The 25,274-nt window shown below is 34.3% G+C and overlaps 2 protein-coding genes across 5 annotated transcripts in view; one reads left to right on the plus strand and one right to left on the minus strand.

Annotated features, from left to right (window-relative positions):
* Positions 1-7,014, minus strand: part of LOC149795514 (uncharacterized) — a 62,192-nt gene extending 55,178 nt beyond the window's left edge. For 2 of the 3 annotated variants that reach the window (XM_089965311.1, XM_089965310.1), the window contains exons 1-2: positions 6,895-7,013; positions 1,741-1,797 (exon numbers count right to left, since the gene is read on the minus strand). The gene's annotated coding sequence lies outside the window, so the exon portion shown is untranslated. Of the gene's footprint in view, positions 1-1,740; positions 1,798-6,894 lie in introns of all 3 variants that reach the window. The other variant, XR_016422339.1, reaches the window with a different exon arrangement.
* Positions 7,015-7,106: 92 nt separating this feature from the next.
* Positions 7,107-25,274, plus strand: part of LOC149795515 (putative sodium/potassium/calcium exchanger CG1090) — a 91,579-nt gene continuing 73,411 nt past the window's right edge. For both annotated transcript variants that reach the window (XM_089965313.1, XM_089965314.1), the window contains exons 1-2: positions 7,107-7,436; positions 21,892-22,089. In XM_089965313.1, coding sequence (XP_089821439.1) covers positions 7,295-7,436; positions 21,892-22,089 — 340 coding nt within the window. In that variant the 5' untranslated portion in view covers positions 7,107-7,294. The remainder of the gene's footprint in view (positions 7,437-21,891; positions 22,090-25,274) is intronic.

Here is a 25,274-nt window from a genome sequence, read left to right on the forward strand (position 1 = left end):
GGCTTCAATTTCAAAGGCTTTGACTGCAGCCACGTGGGAAAATGTAGATATTTACAGTGACTGAATTCAGAGGCAGAAATACCCAGAGATGTACATGTGGTCATTTATAAAAGTACATCAAATAAACAACTTTAGCTTTTGTTATTGTGTTCATTTCCGAATGTAGTGGAATAGTGCATGTGACCTAAGAGTCAAGACATGTTGAGACTTAGACAATATGCCATTCATAAGTGGGTGACAAGTTGCCTAAAAATGTAAACTTTGCCTTCTTCTGTTAGGAAAGTGAAAACAACTTTGCCCTGTGATTATTTAAGAGGTACACTGACTGACCGTACCATATTTTTTTTTAAATGCCCCTCGCCTTAGCCCGGTTAGTTTTAGTATTGTAGCGAAATGTATTCATCAAGGCATCAGTAGCTAGGCCTAGCTTTGATATCAATTACGTCGACAAACAAACTCTTGCCCATTCACAAGCATTATGTTTTGATAGCTGATTGACCATTAACCCTTTTCTGAGTAAGGCAGAAACTATCAATTTCCTGCATGCTATCCTTTGATGATAAAACATACAAACTTGTGTTTTAAGATCAGAATCAGTGATCTGGATATATATTAACTGCCTTTTATACAATATTTGGTCATAAAATTAGTTTGAAACTTTAAGTGAACCAGTAGGCCATACGGGATATATTGGCGGACTTCGCTAAGTCTGGGATGTACCAGTTTTTTAGATTGTCTGTTTTCTTAAATCATTGGGCAAATATATTCAGAAAAAATACACAAATCATTGAAACCAAAGCCTATGTATTATTTTATTAAAGATTTAATTTTAAAATGCAAATTATGTAGGTCAGAAACGTATGGGACAATGCTGTGTTGTGGAATTCGCGAGATGCGCTTTAAGGTCTAAACTGTTTTCTGACTTGACATTTATTTGTGAAAATATGGGAAAAAAACAGCAAATCAGATACTATTTATTTGCCTAAAATCACTACAAGTACATATACAAATAAATAAACCATAAATTTGTGATCCTGTCAATGGACTGTTGTAATGAAGCTATATTATAGTGAGTGATTACATTACGAAAACCTCTCATCTAAAAATAGATGCACTCACGTCTGTGTTGATTCTGAAGGAAAGAAAGGACTGCAACTTTTGATGGTGGGACTCATATTTTTACTAAAATGGGCATCTTGGACTCCTAGTTTTAAAATCCGAGCGAGACCTCTATCTACTTTAATTTTAAAAAATGGTGAACAGCAGACATGGGTATCTGCTTAAGTTTTCTGAACAGAGATTGTTGTGTACTATGAAGATAATAAAATTTCTACAATGTAATGGAAGACTGTGAAGGATCATTAGGCACACAACAACAAATAAAAAAGCATGTTTCCATTTGCACTGGTTTTAAATTAGGCTAAAAAGGTAGGGTTTTTTTTGTTTTAAACAGATATATTATCATGATTGTTACATTTAATGTACTAAGCACTATAAGTACAAGGCAAAACTAGCTCAATTAAATGTACAAAATTAATTTTGGGCTAGGGTTTGCAATGAAAAACATGAATGATAGGCCAACCGTAAACACACACATTTTTTTTAACCTTAGGAACAGACTTTTCAAGCTTATATTATTTAGAATAAATCTTAAGTACTCTTTAAACATACAAAAACCCTGTAACATTTAGAAAGAATGCAGAGTTATTTACATAAATCAACAAGACATTTATTACTTACTTATCAAGCGGTCTATTCCAACATGTCTTCTATAAGTCTTGTTGATAAAGATGGTTGCTGCATGAAAATAGGTTTCAGAAAATAAATTCTGAATTTATTACTTGTGACAAAAGCTGACATAATGAAATATATCAACACAAAAAAAATATACACTATACATTTATAGAAGTATCTACATATTTTCACCAGATTCTATGCTAAAAAGTACTGACAGTTAAATAAAACAGCATACCACTTTAAAAATGCATTTCACAATATCTGTGGTATTTTCCACATAATATTATGAACAACCACTACAACCACTATTATATAATTATACTGATGCAACTTTCTGAGGGTGGGCAGTGAAACTTAATATGTCCACTATTTATAATGATGTGTGTGGACAGATTAAATATCAGCTGCAGCAGCATGAAACCCACAATGCATGTACCCAAAATATCTCTGGTACATATTGCTATCTGAGTTTAACTTAAAAGTCTTTCTCCAACACCCCGCACCAACTGTACCAATTTTAAATGGGTATCATTCATGATGTTGTGCAGAATGGACGATAATATTACAGTTTGTTCAATACATCATTGCAAATTTTATCCTATCTGAAACTCTGTAAATTTGCAGGTCAGCATCAATAAATATAGCTAAAAGTACCTAATTTGTTTTACATACTTCATATGAAACAAACTAAGTACTTCTAGCTACTATTACCAACACTGACCTGCAAAGTTAAAGAGTTTCAATAAGATAAAATTTGCAATGCTATGCACAAACAACTATAGTACTGATTGTTTTGTACTTTTAATGATAATCTCTAAAACCAAAAAGGAACTCTATTTTAATGTTTAACTATTAAAACATATGAGAGGGGAAATAATTTTAGTACTACTGACAATAACTGGTAGGCATCAATACCTAGTAGTAACAACAGGTGCCACCACAAGACAATGCTAGGGATAAAAATTAATATTTTCTTAAATGGCAACCTCATTATGCTTAGTACTTTTTCCACTTTGTATGTAAAACACCAACATTATTACTTCTGAATATATTCATAGCTGAAAGGTCAAATATCCTTATTTTCTACAACATATTCTGCAAAAATAATGAAACTGAGTTTTTCAAAATGCAAAAATATTCATAACATGAAAATATGCACTCACCTATGCCTGCTTCTGAAATACTTTTACAAGAATAATGGTAAAATATGTGCCAATATTTGCATCAAACCTCTGAATTGTTTTTTTTTAAGGCCACTTACAACAGTAAGAACCATAACTCTTCTCAGCAAGTGGCTCAATAACAAATGTAAACAATGACCACAGAAGGACATCAATTGGGTAGAATAAGACATGAAAACTTCATTTTATTATCAAGCTGCCATTTATACCATGAAATCAGATTATACAAGTCCAATGTTAGTCATTATACTAAACTTATTAAACATTTTAATACAACATTTGTTGTGTAATGCATTTTTGAGCTTAGACTCAACATATGTGAGAATTACTGAATATAATCAATATAAGGCCATATACTATAGGTAGGATTCTTATCAAGAGACAGGTGCTTGAATAAAATTTTTAGTATAGGCAAATAAGATGTGAAAGTTAAACCATTTGTAGAATTTGAAAGAAAAGAATACCCATTCATGTAGTTTTTGTTAATAATATAAATATTGTCATAATGAAGAACAGAAAATTGAACTATAACATTTTTCTATTTATAAAACAGGGATGGTCCTGGCTTTTAAAAAGCTGTCGCCAAAAAAATCTCCAACTTCAATATTTTGTCGCCAGTTTTCAAAGTGTCGCCAAAACAAGTAGTGTACATTTTTTCAAGTGTTAATTTAGTCTATTAATGTAACAGGTAATGAAAATTACAAAAGATGGTTTAGTTAATACTTTAATTAAAACAAGCATTAACAAAATGTTACAAAGTGTTACATGAAGGTCTGTCGCGATTTTAGGACTGCCCACTTGTTGAATGCAGTTTCAAAGTCTAATTTTTCACATCTGTACATGCTGATTCTCATTAAATTCTCGAGAGATGAGATGCAGAGCTTATTTCTGATGTCACTTTTTATGAGGTTCATCTTACTGAATCCACGTTCACAGTCTACAGTGCTGACAGGTGACACCAGTAGTCTCTCAGCAGCCCCACCCCACACCCCACCCCTTTAAGGCTAGCTTCACAAAGCTTGTAGTGAATTGCTTCCTAAATCCCAAGAATGATCACTGAATGCTGTATAAATTTTCTCGACAAGCAAAATAGGATCTCCATTCCCACGAATGAAACTTACATGAGTCAACACCTGGCAATATTGGACCGTATATATATAAGCATAAATCCACACCCAATTTAGGGATTCTTTCACTCCTGTATTTTGAGAAATAAATAATTATTAATTAAGCAAAACTGTTTTTTTTGTGCTATTTCTTGTTGCGCAGTTTAAGTCTCTGCAGCCGTAACACGGAATTGATGGCAAAAGGAAAAGATCAATGAGTAAAATGCTGCACTGGCGACAGATATAATTGTGATTGAGATTTTTTCCATTTGCTTTGTATTTATACACAGTGGGTACTTCAAACGTTATCAGTTCTCTATAAAAGTTCAGCGAAACTATTGTATTGGTATATGTAAAAAAAAAAAAAAAAAAAAAAAAAACATACAAGGATTAGCCATACAATTAATTGTATCTGTTCTATTCGTGTCTTCAGAAGTCGGTCAGTTGTAGGTATAGTGCGGTAGCATGATTGACTATCGCAGCATACAGTACTCAGCCCAGATGTCAGCATAAGCAGATTATGATGTAACAATGCACTGTAAAGATGGGGTCGTAAATACGAACAAAGGATCGTTTGTAACAGATTGATTCCAATGCATTGCTTAGTCAAGTTTGTGGCTTCCTTTTGTTCTCCCTTTTAATTTATCCAGTCCAAATCCATGATTGTATGTACAAATTAAATAACCAAAAAGTATGTCACCAAAAAAATCGCCAGATGGGATATTTTTGTCGCCAATAAGGGAAAAAAATCGCAATTTGCGACATTGGCAAAGCCCAGGACGATCCCTGTAAAGCATCATATTTATAAGACATAATCATAAATATTATTCAAGAGCCAATTTGAACTTGGTGCCAGTTCCTTCTCTCTCCATTTTCACATTTGATCACTTGATTTTACTTTATGAACTGTGCAACAATTGATCAAAATAACGATCAGGTTAATTTTTTGAGGTCACTGATTATTTTTAAAGATATGAAATCTATAAAAAAAATATCTTACCAAAACAACATTTTAAAATGGCAATTAACTAAATTGTGTTTTCAGGTCAATGTCTTCACGTGCAGAAACACTGTAATAAATCTGCACTATTAGTTTTAATAGTAATAGGTTTAATGTTCAAACTGTGCAGAACTCATGAATATAGTATTTCATACAAAAATGTTAGGGGAGTGGGTATTTGATAAAAAGATACAGAAAGGCCTCAGAAGTACCTAAATCATAGAAAAAGTCAATTTTGTTTTAAAGCTGAATGTTAACAAAAAATATCTCTGTATAACCATATGCAAGAGATATACAAATTTCAGCATGAAATGACATACAAAATCTGCAAAAAGCAACCAAAGATCAGTGTGAAAATGGTGGACAGTACACGTGTTTGAATGCTTCCTGTGAATTTGTTTCAAAAGATAACTGAAAGATGGATTCATTTTATATTTCTGGACACTCAAATTATTAAGAAAACATTCCATTTCAACTTGTGTATGACTGAAGAATATGGTGCTTGTACCTGGAAAATTAGTCCTACATATAAGACCATGATGCTGATATTTATGTTTTTGGAATCTGGGTCTTACTGCCTATCTAACGGTGCTGTGTAGGGTGTTTTGATGATGACTAACATCGTAAAGAAAGTCAAATTTTCAGGAATATCTCACACAACTGGCAACCAATAATGACACTTTTGTACAAAGTAATGTCATAATATTTTAGTCAGACTTTACTTACTCAGATGTCTTTTCGCTAATAAATTAAAATTCTCACAAAAGAAATGGACCTATTTTCAAGTTTCATTGGCCTACATTTCAGTTGGCTGGAAAGCAATGAAAGTCAGGAATGCCGAAATCAGGTTAAGTTGAAATATTATTCTTTAGCAAAACAAATAAAAATATGCCTACTGGAACTGTAAGCAACACTTCGTTTCATTCAAGAAATATATCCTCTACATGAACCTGTTTAAACATACTTCAGCATACCTCAACTACTGTCACACTGCAACAAATTCAAATGTAATGTGATGTGATTTGGATTTTTAACGTAGCTTTAACAATTTTTCAGTCATATCACTACGATGTCTGCAATGTGGCAGTTTATAGTGATGTCTAGCACTGGGTCACCATGACGCAGACATGTAGCATGATGTCCCACCCAGTCATACTATCCTGACACCAGGCTGACCAGTCCAAACTCTAACCTCTTGATGCTGAGTGCCAAGCGAGGCAGCTGTTAGTACCATTTTTGTAAGTCTTTGGTATGACTCGGCCAGGGATCGAACCCACGACCTCCCGCATTCGAGGTGGACGCTCCAACCACTAGGCCACCAGAGCACTGTCAAATTCAAATGCATTTCAACAGAACATGAAAATGCGTCGATTTGCTAGTGTCAGACTCCAATTCCACCAGGATAAAAACAAAAAAGAAAGTATATTAATTGCATATCAATTTGTGGAAGAATGTCAATATGGGCTGCCAAGTGTGCGAGATATTCCTAAAGCTCTGACTACTCTTTCCGTTTCAGTACACTCTATACATGTCCATTATTTGGGTAGTAAGACGTAACACTATAACATAATTAACATGTGATACGTTTTACATTATAGGACTACTGGAACAAATTCAAATCCAATCAATTATTAAAGCCGAATGTTTTAAAACATTTCTATATAAACAAACGTAGGACATATATCATTATGTTGGGTTCGTTTTTTAATTCAGCACAAGCAAATTATGACAAAAACAACAGTTGCATATATTCGAACTTAATAGGGAAAAAAATCTTTATTGTAAGTTTTGGTTACCGATTGAGGCGTGTATTTTACCAAAAGCCAATATTACATATTAACTTTCATTTCAATACAAAACAGAACCTTACTTATGTGAATATTTACATATTCAGTGTCAAAAGTAATGTCATCCCATAAATAAAAGTCAGGAATACGACTTTAACACTTTTCAGATTTCATTTGCAAAATACGTCATCAGTTTGCGTGTTTTTTGACTGGTTTACACTGTTTTTAATATGTTATGAAGAAACTTATAGGTATTGAAATTCATACCAGTCAGAAAGCCGATGAATAGGGCTAAAACCGACCCTTTCCGTACATTACCTATTTCGTCACCACTGTATACAAAAGAAGTACACGGAAAGGTTGCCTTCGACCGTGGACGGATTAGTACGTGGCTGCCATTATTCTCATGACGTAGACGAATATTTCTTCCTCAGCTAGAACATGCTTTATTAGAAAATTTTATGGCTTGATTCCAACAGGAAAATGATGTCGAGGCGGAAGGTGCGCATTGTGAAGGGAGCTGTTTTGATGCTTGGCCTTTTCGCTCTCAGCTCTCTAACAAGACGGGATGACAAGTTATTGGAAACTAGTCATAGTGATATGATAGAGGAGTCTATACATCATGGTAAGAACAGTCAATTTTTGTCAAGCTGATGTTAGTGGGAACTGGAGTCGTAGTGATCACTTTTCAGATGACATCGTCGTTGTCAACATTTTAAAGCTTTGGTTAAAATCATTTCATCTGCATCTGTACTCCAACCGCTCCGGTGGCCTAGTGGTTAGAGTATCCGCCTCGGATGCGGGAGGTCGTGGGTTTGTTCCCGGCCGAGTCATACCAGAGACTTACAGTTGTCTCGCTTGGCGCTCAGCATTAAGAAGTTAGGACTGGTCGGCGTGGTGTCAGGATAATGTGTATTTAAATTTCTCTGCACACATTTAAAATTCGTATCAAGTTAAATAATATTTGTTTTTTATTTGTATTCATTGATTTTCACTTTAATTACATTCTGCATTCGATTTGATCATTGGGTCCTTTCGTTTTTTGTGGAAATATTCTGCCAGTGCAAGCGTAGACATTCCTTCTTATAGATAAGTTGCAATTTATGTTTTTTATAGTTCATACATGCTATCATACCCAAGTTAGGCAGATACCTTGGTAATATAGAGTTGTTCCCCCATGGCATGTTAATCTTAGTCAGCCACCATATGCTGATTTATTTCTGTTTACGCGCTTCGATTGACAAATAATTTTGTAAGAAGACAGTATTTTCAAAGTACTTGAGTTACATTTTGTTTAAGGGACCTTTTGGCAGTTAGTACAGTACATTGGCCCCCCTGACCAGTGGTCACCCACTCTTCATGGCCAGAATCCCTTGGCACCAATGAGTTTGTGTTCAAAAGTACCACTCAGGAAAGGCTACCCTGCTAACGAGACCAGCGGCCACCATGTTAGTGCACGAATGTAAAATTTACCCCTCACAAGCAGCCACATTTTATTAATTTGTCCAGAACCAGTATTTAATTACGGTAAGGTAAGTAATTTGATTATCTTTGGCCGATGTATGTTCGCAGACATCATGTTTTCATTACTGAGTGAAATGTTGGCTAAAGTACACATACCACTAAGGTTATAATTATGACATGAATGCCCAAGTTTGCAGGAAATTGGGTCAGCAGTGTTTTCACAGCCTAGAGCATTGGTCTTTACATAGGATATTTTTTTAAACGGACGTTTTTAATTGTCAAGAACATACCATGGTCAGATAAAAATGGGGTAAGCAGAGCTTTAGGCTTCACACAGCAGATTTTTTTTATTATTGACGATTACAACCAGATGTTTTTAATTGTCAAGCTCATAACATAACATCATGTTAGATAGAAATGGGGTCAGCAGTGTTTTGATAGAGCTTGGGTTTCACAGAGGATTTTTTTGTTTTTGTTTTTTAATTGACGTTTACGACTGCTGTAATTGTCAAGATCATGACATGGTCAAATAAGCTAAAAATAGATTTTGTGGATTAACACACACACAGAGAAACAATTAACATTAAACAAAACAGGGTACCAGAGAAAGACAGAAAAATCAGGTGACAGTTCATGAATCACTTCCTGTATAATAAGGCATTTCGTTTACAAATGTTTCATCTGCAAAATTAAATTGCAGTATTGTGTGATTAGCCACACATAAATAAATCATTACAAAACTTTAACATGTCATCATGTAAATGAAGAAATAATACTTTAGACGAAAAATAAAGTTATTCGAATTGACGATAATGGGGGAGAGTTCACATGCCGAAAATTGTATGTTGGGAAGACTCAAATAAACAAGAGTATAAAAAATAAGAACATTCCGTAACAGTGGGAAAATGGAGTAAATGGAAAGTGAATTATTTTAAATACGAAACAGCATATGTACCAAGACTCATTTAACATTTTTGAATTATTTTGTAATGTGCATGCCAATAATACCTAACTCACATTTCATGCCTAAGAATATGAACTATTAATTTATGTTACCTTGCAATAAATCTGTTTTTAAGACAATAACATTTTAATAATTACTGCTACATTTTAATGAAGATAATAACTGCTTTAAGTTATATGCAGCTTTGCCATATATACTTGTGTATAAGACCTTTCGTGTATAAGCCGACCCCCAAACTGAACAGGTATAAACACTAAAAAGTGCATGACCCGCATATAAGCCGACTTACAACTCTGAGACATCTCAAGATGCACAAGGTAAGTTCTGAATGCCATTTTTTTAGGCAAACTTGTATTTTAAAAAATTACAATGATGTATACTTATCTCGAGGTTGGCTTGCATGATTATTAAAAAGAAATGCTATAAACTTGTTTGAAAAGTAATTTATTTAATTTTGTTTTTTCTTATTGTTTCTGCCTAATTTAGATTTGTGTACAATTTGATCGAACGATGACAAGAATTTAACAATCATGAGTTCCTGTAATACTACCTCTTTCTTTTGACTCAATTATTGTTTGTTTATGCATTATTGCATTGGACATTTTATATCAGTGCACCAGTAATTATGTTTTTACTTTGCTTTGAAATTGTAAATATCTAAACTCATTCAAATGTAATCCCAGTATGACAACACAACGAACAAACAATACGGTTCCATTCAACGCTCACATTTAGGCTACTGAACATATTTACATAATGGCAACACCACATGTACTTTGTAGGTTTGATTGTGCGCTGAATTAAGTACATCCCTTGGACGGATTCGGCTAATGTGGGTATGTGAGAAAGCTTGCCAGTAGCTTCTCGTGGGTCGGTGGTTCTTTCTGGGGTTTTCCCGGGTTCTTCCTCCACCATTAATACTGGCTGCCATGTATAGCCTATCGTGTGCTGAAAAATGGAGTTAAACCCTACAACAACAACAACATCCCTTGGAGTTTAATTACGGGCACCACTGTGCTCAACTTTTTTGATATTTCCAAAATACAATAATAATGCTTTGAAAATTATGCAAATACGAGTTGTAGTTTGCTTTGATGCAAACAACCTTACACCATACTTGTCAACTTTCATGCCAGGAGGAAAAAAACCTATATTACCAATATAGTCTGTCTTATATAGGTTTAAAAACTATCATAAGCCAAACTTCTTGAAAAAATAACTCTCCTTCAGTAATCCCTTAGAGATACAAGATTGAGAATCAAAAATCCCTTTGGTGTCAGAACTGGTGGTCAGGATGAGTAAAAAACAAACATTGATGTTAAAATAAAATTTGGGGGACTCTTATACACAAATGAAGGTGAAGAAAAACACTGATACTTAGTAGATTTTTTACTCATGTCATCGTTTGTATTCATCAGATAGATTTATTTGCATGGTACAGGATCACTTTGTAGCCTAGACCATGTTGAGACTACAACATCATAGCTACGTCCACCAATGCAGCACCAGTGCTCGAAGATTTTTTTTAGTCAGAGGCCCAAAATTTTCTCTTTTTTTAATATTGTCACACAGTGTTGCAATAGCTACAGTTTGATTATAAATTCAATAGGGTTTGAAGGTAATGCAAGTGCCATTAGTGTTCATCACTACAGTCACAAGTGTTTAAACTTCTGTGTTCATGTCTCAGAGCGAATCCTGGTTAGAACTGAGTTGGCATATGTAGACGTGCTGCTTGCAGTATGCAGACAGAATTAACAGTGCTCCCCCCCCCCATTATTTTGTGTGCTGGCATGCTTCACAAAGTCAAACTCTGCCAATCAGGAGATCTGAAATTTAATTTTGTTAGGCACTGCTGATAGTTAATTGTAATTTGCTAATGTAGTAACCATATTTATGTGTTTGGCTCTATTGGTTTATGACTGTAATTATGTCAGTGAAGTTTTATTTTATTTGTGTTTGCTTAAGACAAATAAATTATTTATTTTTGTACTCTAACAGATGCAACTCAAATTTTGGTGATTCACAGATTTGTGCATATCCTGCTTATAATGCATGTCATTTTGAGGTATATTTAAAGTCTCTCATCAATGTATTACCTATTAGACTTAAAATCTAACATCCATTAATATTAAAATCCATTATACCTTGAAAATCTCTTTTGTTTAGAACAAAGGATATTATAATTCTCATGTATCAGTGAAAGTTTAAAGCACTGTCCAAATTACCAGAAATTGTTTCCCTTGCTACATATCTTGTGCCCTCACTTAAGCTGTGATCAGTGTTAGAGGACCGCATTGCTTGTGAGTTATCAAGTGCTGTTTTCAGTATAGTGTGTTTTAGGCTGCTTGTAGCAGTAATAAAGCCACTGGCCCTTAAAAAAATTAAGCTGCACCATGGTTGTGTATAAAATAAACTTGGAATATGAACACACCTTGAATATCTCTTTTGTTTTGAACAAATCTCTGTAGTTAAAGCATGTATATTAGTGGGATGCTGGTTTTAATGCTATGTGATGGAATATGAGATGAGTACATTGCCTGGTTATGGTAGGCTGGTTCCCAATTATTGTGTCACTTCCATTCACTTTTATATTCTTAGATGAACTATTATTATACACAACCTGCAGTAAACTGGAGTTAAGAGAAGGAAGGAACATGCATCACTGGGTTTTGGGTGGAAAATTGGCAAGGTCATCTATCAGTTCGCTTAATATGTTTCAAAATGGATAAAATAGCAGATTCTGAACAATGCCAACATTGTTTATGGATGATTTTTAGTTGCATTTGCTGAATGTCTGTCCAAATGTTGAGAAAATTCCAACATGAATGGTGAAACAAAACCCACATGACTCAAACCAGTTTCATCAACCTATAGATTCAAACCAGGGAACACTATCCAGTTCTGACATGTAGAGACAACTTCAGCCATCTACAAAAACATTTTATTCTCTAGATCTATCATACAGTGGAATCATTGTTAAAGGTTCTGGCCTCCTAGAATCAGTAAATCATAACTTCGTGTTAGTATTTTGTGTTTAATCTACAATAAGATAGGATATTTATCATGATGTGCACATGCACACTGCACATTACTGGGAATCCTCAATTATTAATACTCAAAAATTGATAATAACTCAATTATGAAGGATGCAGGTAATAAAGATGATGAAAATGATACTTTTAAACTCATTGATGAACTGATCATTCTTTTGGAAGAGTGTTCTAGGAATTACAGAATTACATTTCATGCAGAACCATATCTTGTATCATCAAACATACTTCAGATCTTTGGACATTCTTCATTTTTTAATTCTTGTCAGTTATCGTTAGTAAGTTGGAATATCAAATTTTACTACAGAGTTCAAGTGTTGTCAGTTCTACTTACATGTAAGCAACTCCAAATATCTTATTTTACTTTAGTATCTCTGTCAGATTTTACAGAAAACCATCTGTAGCATTCCTGTGAACTCATGCTTTAAGTCAGATGGTTAATATACAATTGGCTTAATTATATTATACAAAACTATTAAAGAACAAAATGTGCAATATTTAGGTTTGCCAGACCTCTGATCATTACATAAGTCCACCACTTATCAGTTTGAAGAAAAAAAATTGTTGGATATTTTTGTTGCAGACCATTCTGTATACCTGTCTGCATAAATTGCTTCCCTCCCTTTTCCTTTTTCTTTTCTTGTGCAGTCCTAGATAGATCAGAATTCTAAACATTTTATAACCAGTATATCTATTTATTATGTAACAATAGCAGACTATTATTAATTAAATTGTGGTTAGTATGTGAAACAAAGCTGCGAAATTTATAGGAACATGTTCTTGTATTATGAGTGGCATATCTCTGCTCACGATACAAAGTACTTGTCCTAGATAAGCAGTGTCATTAAATTTCCTGTATACTAGGACACAGTTGATGGTGTTTTTCAGTGCATGTCCTGAATACTACAGTAGGATCAAGTGCATGGATATAAAGTCTCCATTACACAGAGTTAAAATTAAGTCTCTATTTATGATAGCTATAGATGCAACTATGCCAGCCTAATCTCTGCTAAATCACAATATAAAATGGTATGTGCAGTTTCAATACACATCCAGATGTCATACTGTAAAATAGGCAGTGCTTTGAATCAGTACTTTGTGCCATGATTTTAGATGGCAATTTCAAGGTGTAGGACCTTCTGCTTATGGCATTGACTGGGCCCTGGATAGATTGCCCACCTGTTGCTAACATTCACTACCATCAGCAACACATGGAGCTACCCGCCTTCATCTCTCCAGTTCCAAACCCAAAAGCTTGAACCATGGATGCACTGTCAACCATTTAAGAGTCTCCATCATCAATAATTTTGGATGGGATTGTGGGCATTTGCCTCTCCTCCCACATTGCTGAGACCAAATAATCCAGAAGTTATGGGGTCAGAATGGCAAGATGATTCTGATAACCACTCTCAGATGAGACAAGTCCTGGGTCACTGATTTTGGTGATAGATATGCCCAGGAAGATTACAGCCAACCTAAATCTTCTCCAGCAACCACGATCACAGGTGGTCCTTCCATGCCCAGACCATTTCCTTCTTCTATACAGTCAGCTCTTATCAGGACAGCCTTGTGAGACAAACAATTCAATCCTTTATTTATGGAGAGAATCTCAAGAGCAAGAAGGCCTCCACTCCAAAGGGTTAGGAAGGAAGTGGTGTGTTTTCAGGGACTAGTGCCATACTAACAATGTCCCTCTGTATGCCTCAGTCCCTCAAGTGGAGGACTTTTTTTCTGAGGTCCTCAATCTCTACCAAAGGCTACCACCCCATGATACTGGATGCATTCTAGCATCATGGCATGCATGATTTTGGGCAGGATCTTCTTGAAAATTCTGATCTCAGTCGAGCAATATCCATCTTTTTGTCTGGAAACAATCATGAGTTTTAACATGGCTCAATTAGAAGCTATTCGAATCTCTGGCCTAAACTTTGCTAAAGTCGCTATCATACAAGTCATGTTTCCTGATAGCTTTAGCTTCCGCATGCAGGGTAAGCAAGCTGCATGCACTTTTTGACAAAATCAAGGCTTTGTAGCCCTGAATATGTTACCACCTATCAGTAATCAGAGTCATCACTCACTTGCTGTCTTCCATAGACAGGTTGAGAACAGCAGCCATGCAAAATCCTGTTCATGCTTTCAAGTACACAGAGATAAATCATGGCACTCACAAATGCCTCTTCCTTCTGGTTTGACCCGAAACACGGGATATCACCCTTCAAGCTCTTTCTTCATAATTGAAGTTGGTTATATGATTGGTGTACTCTGATATCTCATCAGATCAGGGTTGCTATACAAAGATTACTGCTCAGAAGTTTCAAGCATTCTCTGCGAACTTTGCATTAATTTCAACCCAATATATATAATGATGAAGTTTCATGAAGGTGATTCATCTTGATGAAACCTGCTCCCTTATTTTAGTAGTGGAAATATATTAAGAGGTTTATGTGTTTTTGGATTTTTAATGCGGCTTTAACACTTTTGAGTCATAGCTACAATGGCTGCAATGTGACAATTTATAGTGATGTCTAGTAGTGGGGCATCATGTATCCCACCCAGTCACATTATTCTAAAACCAGGCCAACCAGTACTAAAACTAACCTGTTAATGCCAGGCAGATGTTTGTACCATTTTTATTAGTCTTTGATATGACTGTCAGGGTTCAAAACCCACACCCTCATGCATCCAAGGCGAACACTTTAACCACTTGGCCACTATTAAAGAAATGTCCCATATTTTAGGCTTCACTGACCTGTGTTAGTGGTGGTCAGTGTTCGTATCTTGTGTTAATTGATGAATCATGAAATGAAATGATTTGTATCAAATTTCATGTTTTACTGGCTTTGGTTAGTTTTTGAGCTGAGCTCATGACCATGTGAATTATTGGCTTAATATATGTCGACTATCCTACCTAGACTCAATGAAAGGATGTGTTTTGATAAGTAATGCCAGTACATCATTATTGCAGGATATTGCCTCTGGCATATACTGTATTTTGTGCTTCATTGGTTTTGTTGGAATTGCTTCAGTGACTTTGTTGAAATTTTGTTTTAAGTTCATTTATCTGGTAATGTTTATGTTTTAATCATTCAACTGTATAATTGGATGCATCTCTGTTGGTACTTAAAACTAAATAAAGTTGCTGTGACCTACAGGTACAGTTTGATTTACTAACGGAATGTAAGTGTGTTGAGCTAATGAACACTTAGATTTGACGGTGAACTGTCCATATACATTGTATATTGTGGTAGCTTAGTTTAACCTCAACAGATTAAGAGCCTATGGGTGGCTGAGTGGTATAAGGTGCTTGTGGTAAGGTTTTCACCATAAGACTACTTATGATGTCTGTTGGATGAAAAGAGTGATGCTTGCACTCCCAATATGGCTGCCACATTGCCATATTGAAAATCTTGTTATTTACTCATACTGTTTGTATGATCATAATTTTTACTGAATGACTTATTATGATGTCTGGTTGGTCCTTAATGAAAATGGTTTAGATTAGACACCCAGTATGGCAGCTATATCAGCATTGTGCTTTCATCAGAAGGTTTCTTATGATACCTAGTTGATTTACATGGTTCCAGTCTGATATTCAGTATAACCGTCATGGCAGCCATCTTGAAATTCTTGTTATTATGCTAATCTGATCTCCACAGTAGCTAATTTTGAAACTTTTATTACAGATGAAGAAGAGCAGATATGGTTTGAACACTTGGCACTTGGAAGAAAGAATATTCTTATCCTGAATTCCTAAACTTCTTTTCTGCACTGCTTTTTGTTATTTTTTAAAAATATAATTAAATTATTGAATCCATATGATCTCTTTCCCAATTCGGGGCTGCAAGTGGTCTAAAGCGCTGTGTGGGTTCGAGTCTCGGATTCAGCTAATGTGGGTATGTGAGAGAGCTTACCAGTAGCTTCTCGTGGGTCAGTGGTTCTTTCTGGGGTTTTCCCAGGTTCTTCCTCCACCATTAATCCTGACCGTCATGTATAGCCTATCATGTGCTGAAAAATGGCATTAAACCCTATATCAACAACAACAACAACCGGATGTAAGACATTGGTGTCTCGTAGTAAAGCCACACACTAATACAACTAAGTAAAATTGGTAATGAAATTGGTGGTAAAGTTTTAGACAAAAATAACCGATTGATATATTAGTTCTCAGGCAATATTTTATAAATATGCCTACTACTGTTGTTTCATCAAACACCACTGTTGCATAATATATGAGTCTACTAAGATAAATAACATGACACCACTTAAGGTAGCTTTTGCCTGACTGCCCAAACAAATTATATGAATTAACATTGTGCTATCAGCCACAATATCTACCTCCCCCTGATGTCCGCTATCATGTGCTGAAAAATGGCATAAAACCCTACATCAACAACAACATCTTTCCCAATTCAGACAAATAGGGATGGGGAGTTGTTTCAGTTTTGCAGAATTGGACTTAAAGTCGAAAGATGAAAACACTTAATAAATCTTCACATTGTCAGTGTTAATGTTGGATATAAACAGTAGGTTAAAGTTAAAGGTGTGTATGGTTTTGATTATGGCTCATATGAAGAAACTTTGAATGAAATTGTACTGCTGTGTTCATTAGCATATCAGTGGCCTTATTTGATATCCTATTGTAATGATTTTTTTGTGGATTTCAAGAGGGGTCAAAGGGGAGTTTGAGATGAAAGTTTGCATTTAAGATTTTCTGTATGTAGACAGCATGTTAAAGATTCTGTTCTGAATAATGGATCTTTTGTAATTGTTGCGTGTTATATCTCTCTTGTGGACCAACTTTACCAACTGGTTTCAAGTTTTTTTATTTAAAACATGTGAAAAATATGTGCCCATACTGTACCTGAAGTTTCATATTTAAGAAAGTTCACATGTTTTGTTGTGATCCATAAATACAACATAAATGGCCATTTTTGGACATTGTGCAGTCTCACCTGAAAATTCTCATTTTTCAACAATGTATTAGTCTATTTTATGATACAAACAGATCATCAAAATTGTTTGCATCTGAAAGGAAAATTTGTTATAAAAAAATTTGATACCAACATGAATAAAAATAAGTTAACATACAAGGAAAATATAGAATGATGAACAAGAGGTGAACTTTCTTTTGATTTTTTAAAATCCTAATATACCCTTGTTATATGCACAGATATGTGGGGAAAATAATTATTTCATTTGATTATATACTAATTTTTGATTGTATATATATCAAGTAAACCAACATTTTAATCAGTGCTCTTATTGTTTCATAAAAAAGGGATTTAAAAATTCCGTAGTGTCCATAACTATTTTTTAAAAACTTGTTGAATACTGACAACTCTTGTATTACTTTTACATATAAATTAAAATATACTAATGACACAAAGTCTTTTGAATAAATTCTTCAAATGTTCAACTCATTAGTAAGATGCTGGTTATGGACACTACAAAAAGTATTAACAGAATTAGTGTAACAAGCCTCATCGGTTATTGTTTTCTGATTTATTATATTTGGAAACATTCGATATCATCTATATTATGTTATCTTTATCTTAAATATTTCCAAGTATTACAACTATATGGTCTTAAAGTAACCGAAAAGGGAAAAACCCAACAATTTTTTTGTAAAATTCAACAAATAATTTATTAATTGTCATAGTGGGATAGTTGAAACTGTTCAGACACTTTGAGAAATCATATATCTGCTTGGATATTATAACAGTTTTCGGGTTTGATTGTTCATACCATTTCAAATTTGTTTATACCTCTTCATCGATATTTGGTGGCGGAAAAAAACATGATGTACCATATGTGCAGAATCAGTAAAATAGAGGAGTAAAAATGTGGTTAATTCAGTAATTAATAACATATGTACAAGTATCATACAATCATGGAAGTCAGAGGTTTATCAACATAACTGTACATTATTGATAAAAGTTGATTGCAATGTGATATTACATGTACCTTGCCAGATGTTCCTTGTTAAATATAATAGAATGTGGCCATGTTTGATATTAACTATAAAAAATGACATGAATTCCCAGTGATTTTTTCTGGACGATCACTATTAATGTCATTAAATAGTATTATCTATCAAAATCTAAATTTTTTTATCTAAAACAGTCCTGTTACCTTGAAGTGGAAATAAATTTTCTTTCTATGTCTTCCGAAGTCTGCTGAAATTTTGGTTCAGATAATGCACTTGGTTCAAACATTGTTGTAGAAACTGTCATGGAAAGTACATAAAAATCCAGTCAGTTGAGGACTGAGGTCTCACTGGACAGTTTATTTGGTCAATTTTCATCCAACAATGACCAATTACAGAAAAATGAGAATAATTTTACACTGAAGATACAAATAAAAACAAATGATTTTTGTAGAAAGCATACATGTGAGATTTTGACCGCAGTAACCAGGTTAATTCCTGATGCAACTGGTGGTTTTTATACTGAACCAACACTGCCACCAACCCCTAAATTTTACATTCATTTTTGACAAGAAATAGCTATTTTGAATATTTTCCTGTGACAAGGCAGCTAAAAGAATCAGTATGTGCCTTATGCATGAATAAAGTTCACTAGTACTATAACAAATTAGCATACTTTTCATCGCCCCTCAACCATCTAGATTTTTAGATATTTACCTCTGTAGCAGACACACATAAATAAATAAGCCAAGTCGGCAGCTCATTTGCAGCCCAAGATACTCATTTGATCTCCAGTGCTCATCTAACTGTGACAGGCAGTCACCAACAAGCCAACCTGTTTTCAAGCCCAACTCAAGTAAATCTAAACCACATTATACATTTAGCTTATGTATGAATTTATAAATGCTAGGCTTGTGGTAATTAGGTTCAAAGTTCATGCCTTATACCTCAAAAATTGTGGGGGGGGGGGTAAATATACGAAAATATCCTATGAGACCTTAACTGAGCAGCAAGCTGTATGGCTTTGAGCTCTCTCATTAACAATAATCTTAGATGATGGTACAAGCTATTTCAGTATTTTATTTCAGCTCAGTGGTATGTGTGTGTTGTTTTGTGTGGTGACATAATTAGTAACTAGACAAAACTTTCTTACTGCCTTAAAAGATAATGCAATTGTTATTCACAACAATTAAATTGTGGTTTTCACTGAAAGACTTCTTGTGATGGCTGATTGGTCCTAACTAAATACGGTGCTTATCTAAGTCCACTAAAGTTGCCACAATGGCCGTCTTGAAAATCTTGTCTCTGCTCCTCCTGAATCAATAATGATCAATGTTTTCACTAAAGTACTTCTTATGATCTCTAGATTGGCTTGATGACGGTGGTGCTGCTTGTGCTTCCAATATAGCTGCTGAAGAATCCATCTTTAAAATCATGTTTTGACAACTCCTGAATAGATGGTCATTATGTAGGATTTTCACTAAAAGACATCGCATATAATATATATAGTTGGTCCTAAATGAAAATGGTGTCATTATGATGCCCAGTTTGACTGCCAGTTGACATCTTGAAAAACTTGTTATAGCTATTTCTCCAGAATGAAAAGTAATATTGCAATGGGATTTTCACCGGAACACTTCTTATGATGTCTAGTTGATCATAAATAAAAATGGTGCTGATTTTACTTCTTATATGGCAGCCACAATGGCCAGCTTTAAAATCTACAGACATGATTTTTCTCCATTTTAAAGCAGAATTCAGTTTTTCTTCTGACTTGTCTCAGATTTTTCTTGATATATACTGTTTTTTTTATTGTCTCCAATCTGATTAGTAAAAAAATGGTCTGCCTGGTCCCATTCCACAAGGATCTTTGTAAATTATTCATTCCATATATTATTTAGCACACAACTCTCATATAGAGTATTCTGATTGGTCAAAGGTTTAAATTCATCCAATGAATCTTCATGTAATGGAAACTGATGGCAGTGGAAAGAAGAAGCATGCTTACAAAACATGGCATCCTGAGTTGTTGAGAGAGAGCATGACATGAAAAGTTTAGACAAAGGTTTAAAAAACATATGGAAATGACAATGGCCCAAGCAAAAAGTTGATGGAAATTTAGTTGGTCAGTTTATAAGAAAACTGAATGCTAGAGGACTGGCATTTTGAGACCTTTGCAAGAAAGATATGAATTACAGTAATCATGGTTGGAAGAGTTTGGAACAGCACCTACAAAAGAAGCTGCATATGGAAAAATCAAAACTCAGAAGGCATCTGGAAAAAGTGCAGTTAATTACTATAAGAAGAAAGATTTCGTGCATGAGAGAACAGATGTAGCCCTCTGTCAGAATATGCACATTTCATGTTGTCAATACAAGCACCAGCTTGAAATGAAAAAGGCTGTCACTGAGAAGGAAAAGAAACAATTGCACATTGAGCCAAAAAAGTAAGTGGCAACAAAAAGGAAGGCTTAAGAAATCTTTGTCAAAGCCGCAAAAAGAGCTCAACTGGCTTATCGACAGTTTGTGTCCATTGGAGAAAAAGACAAGTGAATGTATGGGAATATTTGTATATACACTGGTCCCCCTCTTATATGGCCACCCTTCTGCACTGGGAAAGTGGCCTTATAAGACGGGTGGCCTTCCCGGGGGGGTACATTTTTTGTGAGAAGTATATGTAATGTACATAGTAAGAAAGCTACATCCCCACTTAACATTTTTTCAGCCTTTTTTTATGGAAGACCAAAATCTGAATCTTGCTGCTGCTACTTCTCCTAGATGATTGGTCACATCGATATTATGCTTCCACAGAAAGACTTTTTATAATGTCTAGTTGGTCCTAAATGTAAATGTGCCAATCTGATATCCAGCATGGCCACCATGGCAGTCATGTTAAACATTTTTATTATTATTCCTCCCAAACAGAAAGTTAAAACAACATGGGGTTTCCACCAGAAGACTTTTTATGATGTCTTGTTTGTGTTAAATTATATCTTGTTGGTGTTGAATTACATCTAGTTGATGTTAAATTATATCTTGTTGATGTTGAATTATATCTTGTTGGTGTTAAATTATATCTTGTTGGTGTTAAATGTTATCTTGTTGGTGTTGAATTATGTCTTGTTGGTGTTGAATTGTATCTTGTTGGTGTTAAATTATATCTTGTTGGTGTTGAATTATATCTTGTTGGTGTTAGTGTTAAATTATATCTTGTTGGTGTTGAATTGTATCTTGTTGGTGTTAAATTATATCTTGTTGGTGTTAAATTATATCTTGATGGTCCTAAATGAATGCTGTCAATCTGACATCAACTATTTCCACCACTGTGACAGCAACTCAATTAATGCGTTGGAATCTTGTTATTGCAGAAGAATAGCAAATATGATTTCAACACTTAGCCGTTAAAAGGAAGAAATGGTCTTATCTTGAATTCATGGAAAAAACTTCCTGCCAGTAGAATATCAGCATTTCTGAGGGACTCTTGTTTAATTACAGTTTTTGTTTTGACCGTTTTGCCATCTGTAAGACAAGCGTATCATTTTCCAGAAATAGTGACAATGTAGACAGTATCAAGTTTTTTTTCTAAATGTTGTGAAGTACATTGAACTGATGCAGGTTGCTGGCAAGACATAGCATTAAGTATAACCCTTTTATGTGACCAGTTCTTTTTATTGCAGGTTCATCACGTCAGCTTCTTTCTCTCCCTAACTGTACCCCACGAGCCATTGAGCAGTTTCCCCATACAGTATTTAACCAGGAACAGAGGAAAGAGGGTGCTATTGTTCTCTTCATCATTGCCACCATCTACATGTTCATGGGCTTTGCACTCGTCTGTGATGACTACTTTGTGCCTGCACTTGAAGTGATCTGTGATGGTTTGTCTTTACTGTCTTTAAAGGCTAGATGATGCCTCTTACTTTTTCCTTTTGTATAAGCACTGAAAGGGCAACAGTGAATTTAGTTCATTTTCTCAGACATGTTTGCCACATAGAAATGACTTACCATATATACTCACTTATAAATCAAGTCCAACTGCAAACTGCATAGACCCAGATCTGCCATAACATAATGATCAGGGTCTGTGCAGTTTGTTAGGAGTAGTAAGCAGAACAAACAACATAGACTCTGCTCTGCAGGCACATTATGCTACAGCAGATCAGTTTATTTGTTCTTTGCAGTTTGACTTGGCATATAAGCGAGTATATATAGTACCCTGGATAATAATAGACTTGTAATTTGAAGACAAGAGTAGTGCAGGCTGAGTTTTTCTTATGACTCATCAACAAAACAGTAAAACCAACATCAGCATTTTCAAATCCTGAAATACAAATAATGTCAGTCATACAATACATTTGGTGAAACTTTGTGTAAATGTACCACCTTGCAAGATGCACTATTAATTACAGTATAATTAAATACACAGACACTATCATGGATATTTGGAGTGAAAATACCACTTTGGAAGATGCACTTTTAATTACAGTAGAATTAAATGCACAGACTCTGTCATTAATAGTTTTGGTGTAAAAGTACCAATTTGCAAGCTGCGCTATTAATTAAATACAGACATACTCTCATGGCTATTACAGTGCTGCTACATAACTTCACTTTTTTATGGGGTATAAGTTTGTGTAATTCCAAAGTCTCAATAAACCACAAATTTAAGGGTCTAAGGAAAATTGTTCCTCCATGGAAATTGTTCCCCTATCCATGATTAAAGTACCATGAAATATTGAAAATTGATATCCACAAAAGTAAATGACAATACACCCAAATCTGTCCTAATGGCCACCTTTACTCAGCCTTGGCAGGTCAGAGTAATGGTCACCTTTACTCAGCCTCGGCAGGTCAGAGTTACTCTATCTTTTTTCTTTTGCATCAAGTGTTTACATTGTGTTAATTTTTTTTTTTGCAGTTTACATACCCTGGTGGTAATTACAAAATGAATCACATTCTTAAATTATAATTGTTTTGGAAATACTGTATGTTTAGATTTGCTCTTAAGATATTATGCTTGTAAGATAGTTACATCCATATTGATATGTATTTAATGGCACATCAAAACATTTAAGGTTATGTAATGACAAGGTGATTGAAGTAAAGAGATCCACCACTACAGCCAACCCAGCCTCTTCTGGGCATAATTGGAACCTGCACAGTCTTGGATGCAAGTCAAGATTACCATGAATAAATGGTGGCTTCTTTGTATCCAAAGATACTAAATTTGGTGAATTTAGCTATACTGGTAATAGATCATGTACTGAATTTGGTGATTTTAGCTATACTGGTAATATATCATATACTTAATTTGGTGATTTTAGCTATATTGGTAATATATCATATACTTAATTTGGTGATTTTTTAGCTATACTGGTAATAGATCATGTGCTAAATTAGGTGATTTTAGCTATACTGGTAATAGATCATATGCTAAATTAGGTGATTTTAGCTATACTGGTAATATATCATATACTTAATTAGGTGATTTTAGCTATACTGGTAATATATCATATACTTAATTTGGTGATTTTAACTATACTGGTAATAGATCATATACTTAATTTGGTGATTTTAGCTATACTGATAATAGATGAGATACTTAATTTGGTGATTTTAGCTATACTGGTAATAGATCAGATACTTAATTTGGTGATTTTAGCTATACTGATAATAGATCAGATACTTAATTTGGTGATTTTAGCTATACTGATAATAGATCAGATACTTAATTTGGTGATTTTAGCTATACTGATAATAGATCAGATACTTAATTTGGTGATTTTAGCTATACTGGTAATAGATCATATACTGAATTTGGTGGTTTTAGCTATACTGGTAATATATCATATACTTAATTTGGTGATTTTAGCTATACTGATAATAGATCAGATACTTAATTTGGTGATTTTAGCTATACTGGTAATAGATCATATACTGAATTTGGTGGTTTTAGCTATACTGGTAATATATCATATACTTAATTTGGTGATTTTAGCTATACTGATAATAGAACAGATACTTAATTTGGTGATTTTAGCTATACTGGTAATAGATCATATACTTAATTTGGTGATTTTAGTTACACTGGTAATATATCAGATGATGAATTTGGTGATTTTAGCTATACTGGTAATATATTATATACTTAATTTGGTGATATTAGCTATATTGGTGATAAATCAGATACTGAATTGGGTGATTTTTTTTTATAGCTATACTGGTAATAGATCAGAAGAGCTTATGGGATGTTTTTCATGTGTGATCCATCCATTAGCAGAAGATTCTTATTGCTTCTCTTCTGAAACTTCTTGGGGGATTGCAGTGACAATTAACAAAAATTCATCCTACGATCTTGGTGGTCCTATATGAAATTGGCTCTAATATGTCAGACCAAGCAGCCACCTTGAAAATCTTGTTATCACTACTCCCCATTTATAGATGATCATTTCAACATTGGGTTTTCTCTGAAAGGCTACTTATGATGGCAAGTTGATCCTTAATGAAAATGGTTCAGATCTGCCATCCATTATGACTATGGTGGAAGCCATCTTGAGAATCTTGTCACTACTCCTCCTAAATCAAAAATCATATTGGCATGGAGTTTTCACCACATGACTTCTCATGATGTCTGGTTGGTCCTAAATTAAACTGATGCAAATCAACCCTCAATATGGATATTATGGTTGCCATCTTGAACATATTATTTCGGCTGCTCTAAATTGATGGTTATATCAACATCAGGTTTTCACTAATATACTTTTTATAAGACCTAGCTGGTAACAAATGAAAGTGTTGCCATTTGTACATTCAGTATGGCTGCCACAACAGCTGTCTTGAAGACGTTGCTACTCATTTTGAATATATGGTCATATTGACATGAGGTATTCACCAAATGAAATGCTATTTACTTTTTCCAGAACACAAATGCTGCCAATCTGACACACAGTATATCCACCACAGCAGCTGATTTAAAATTCCTGTTATCTCTGAAGAATATCAGATATGGTTTTAACAATAAATAGTTAAATGAAACAAGTCTTATATTGAATTTCTGGAAATT

The sequence above is a fragment of the Sinohyriopsis cumingii genome, chromosome 7 (assembly GCF_028554795.1).
Source record: "Sinohyriopsis cumingii isolate HCF-2022 chromosome 7, ASM2855479v2, whole genome shotgun sequence".
Lineage (NCBI taxonomy): Eukaryota > Metazoa > Mollusca > Bivalvia > Unionida > Unionidae > Sinohyriopsis > Sinohyriopsis cumingii.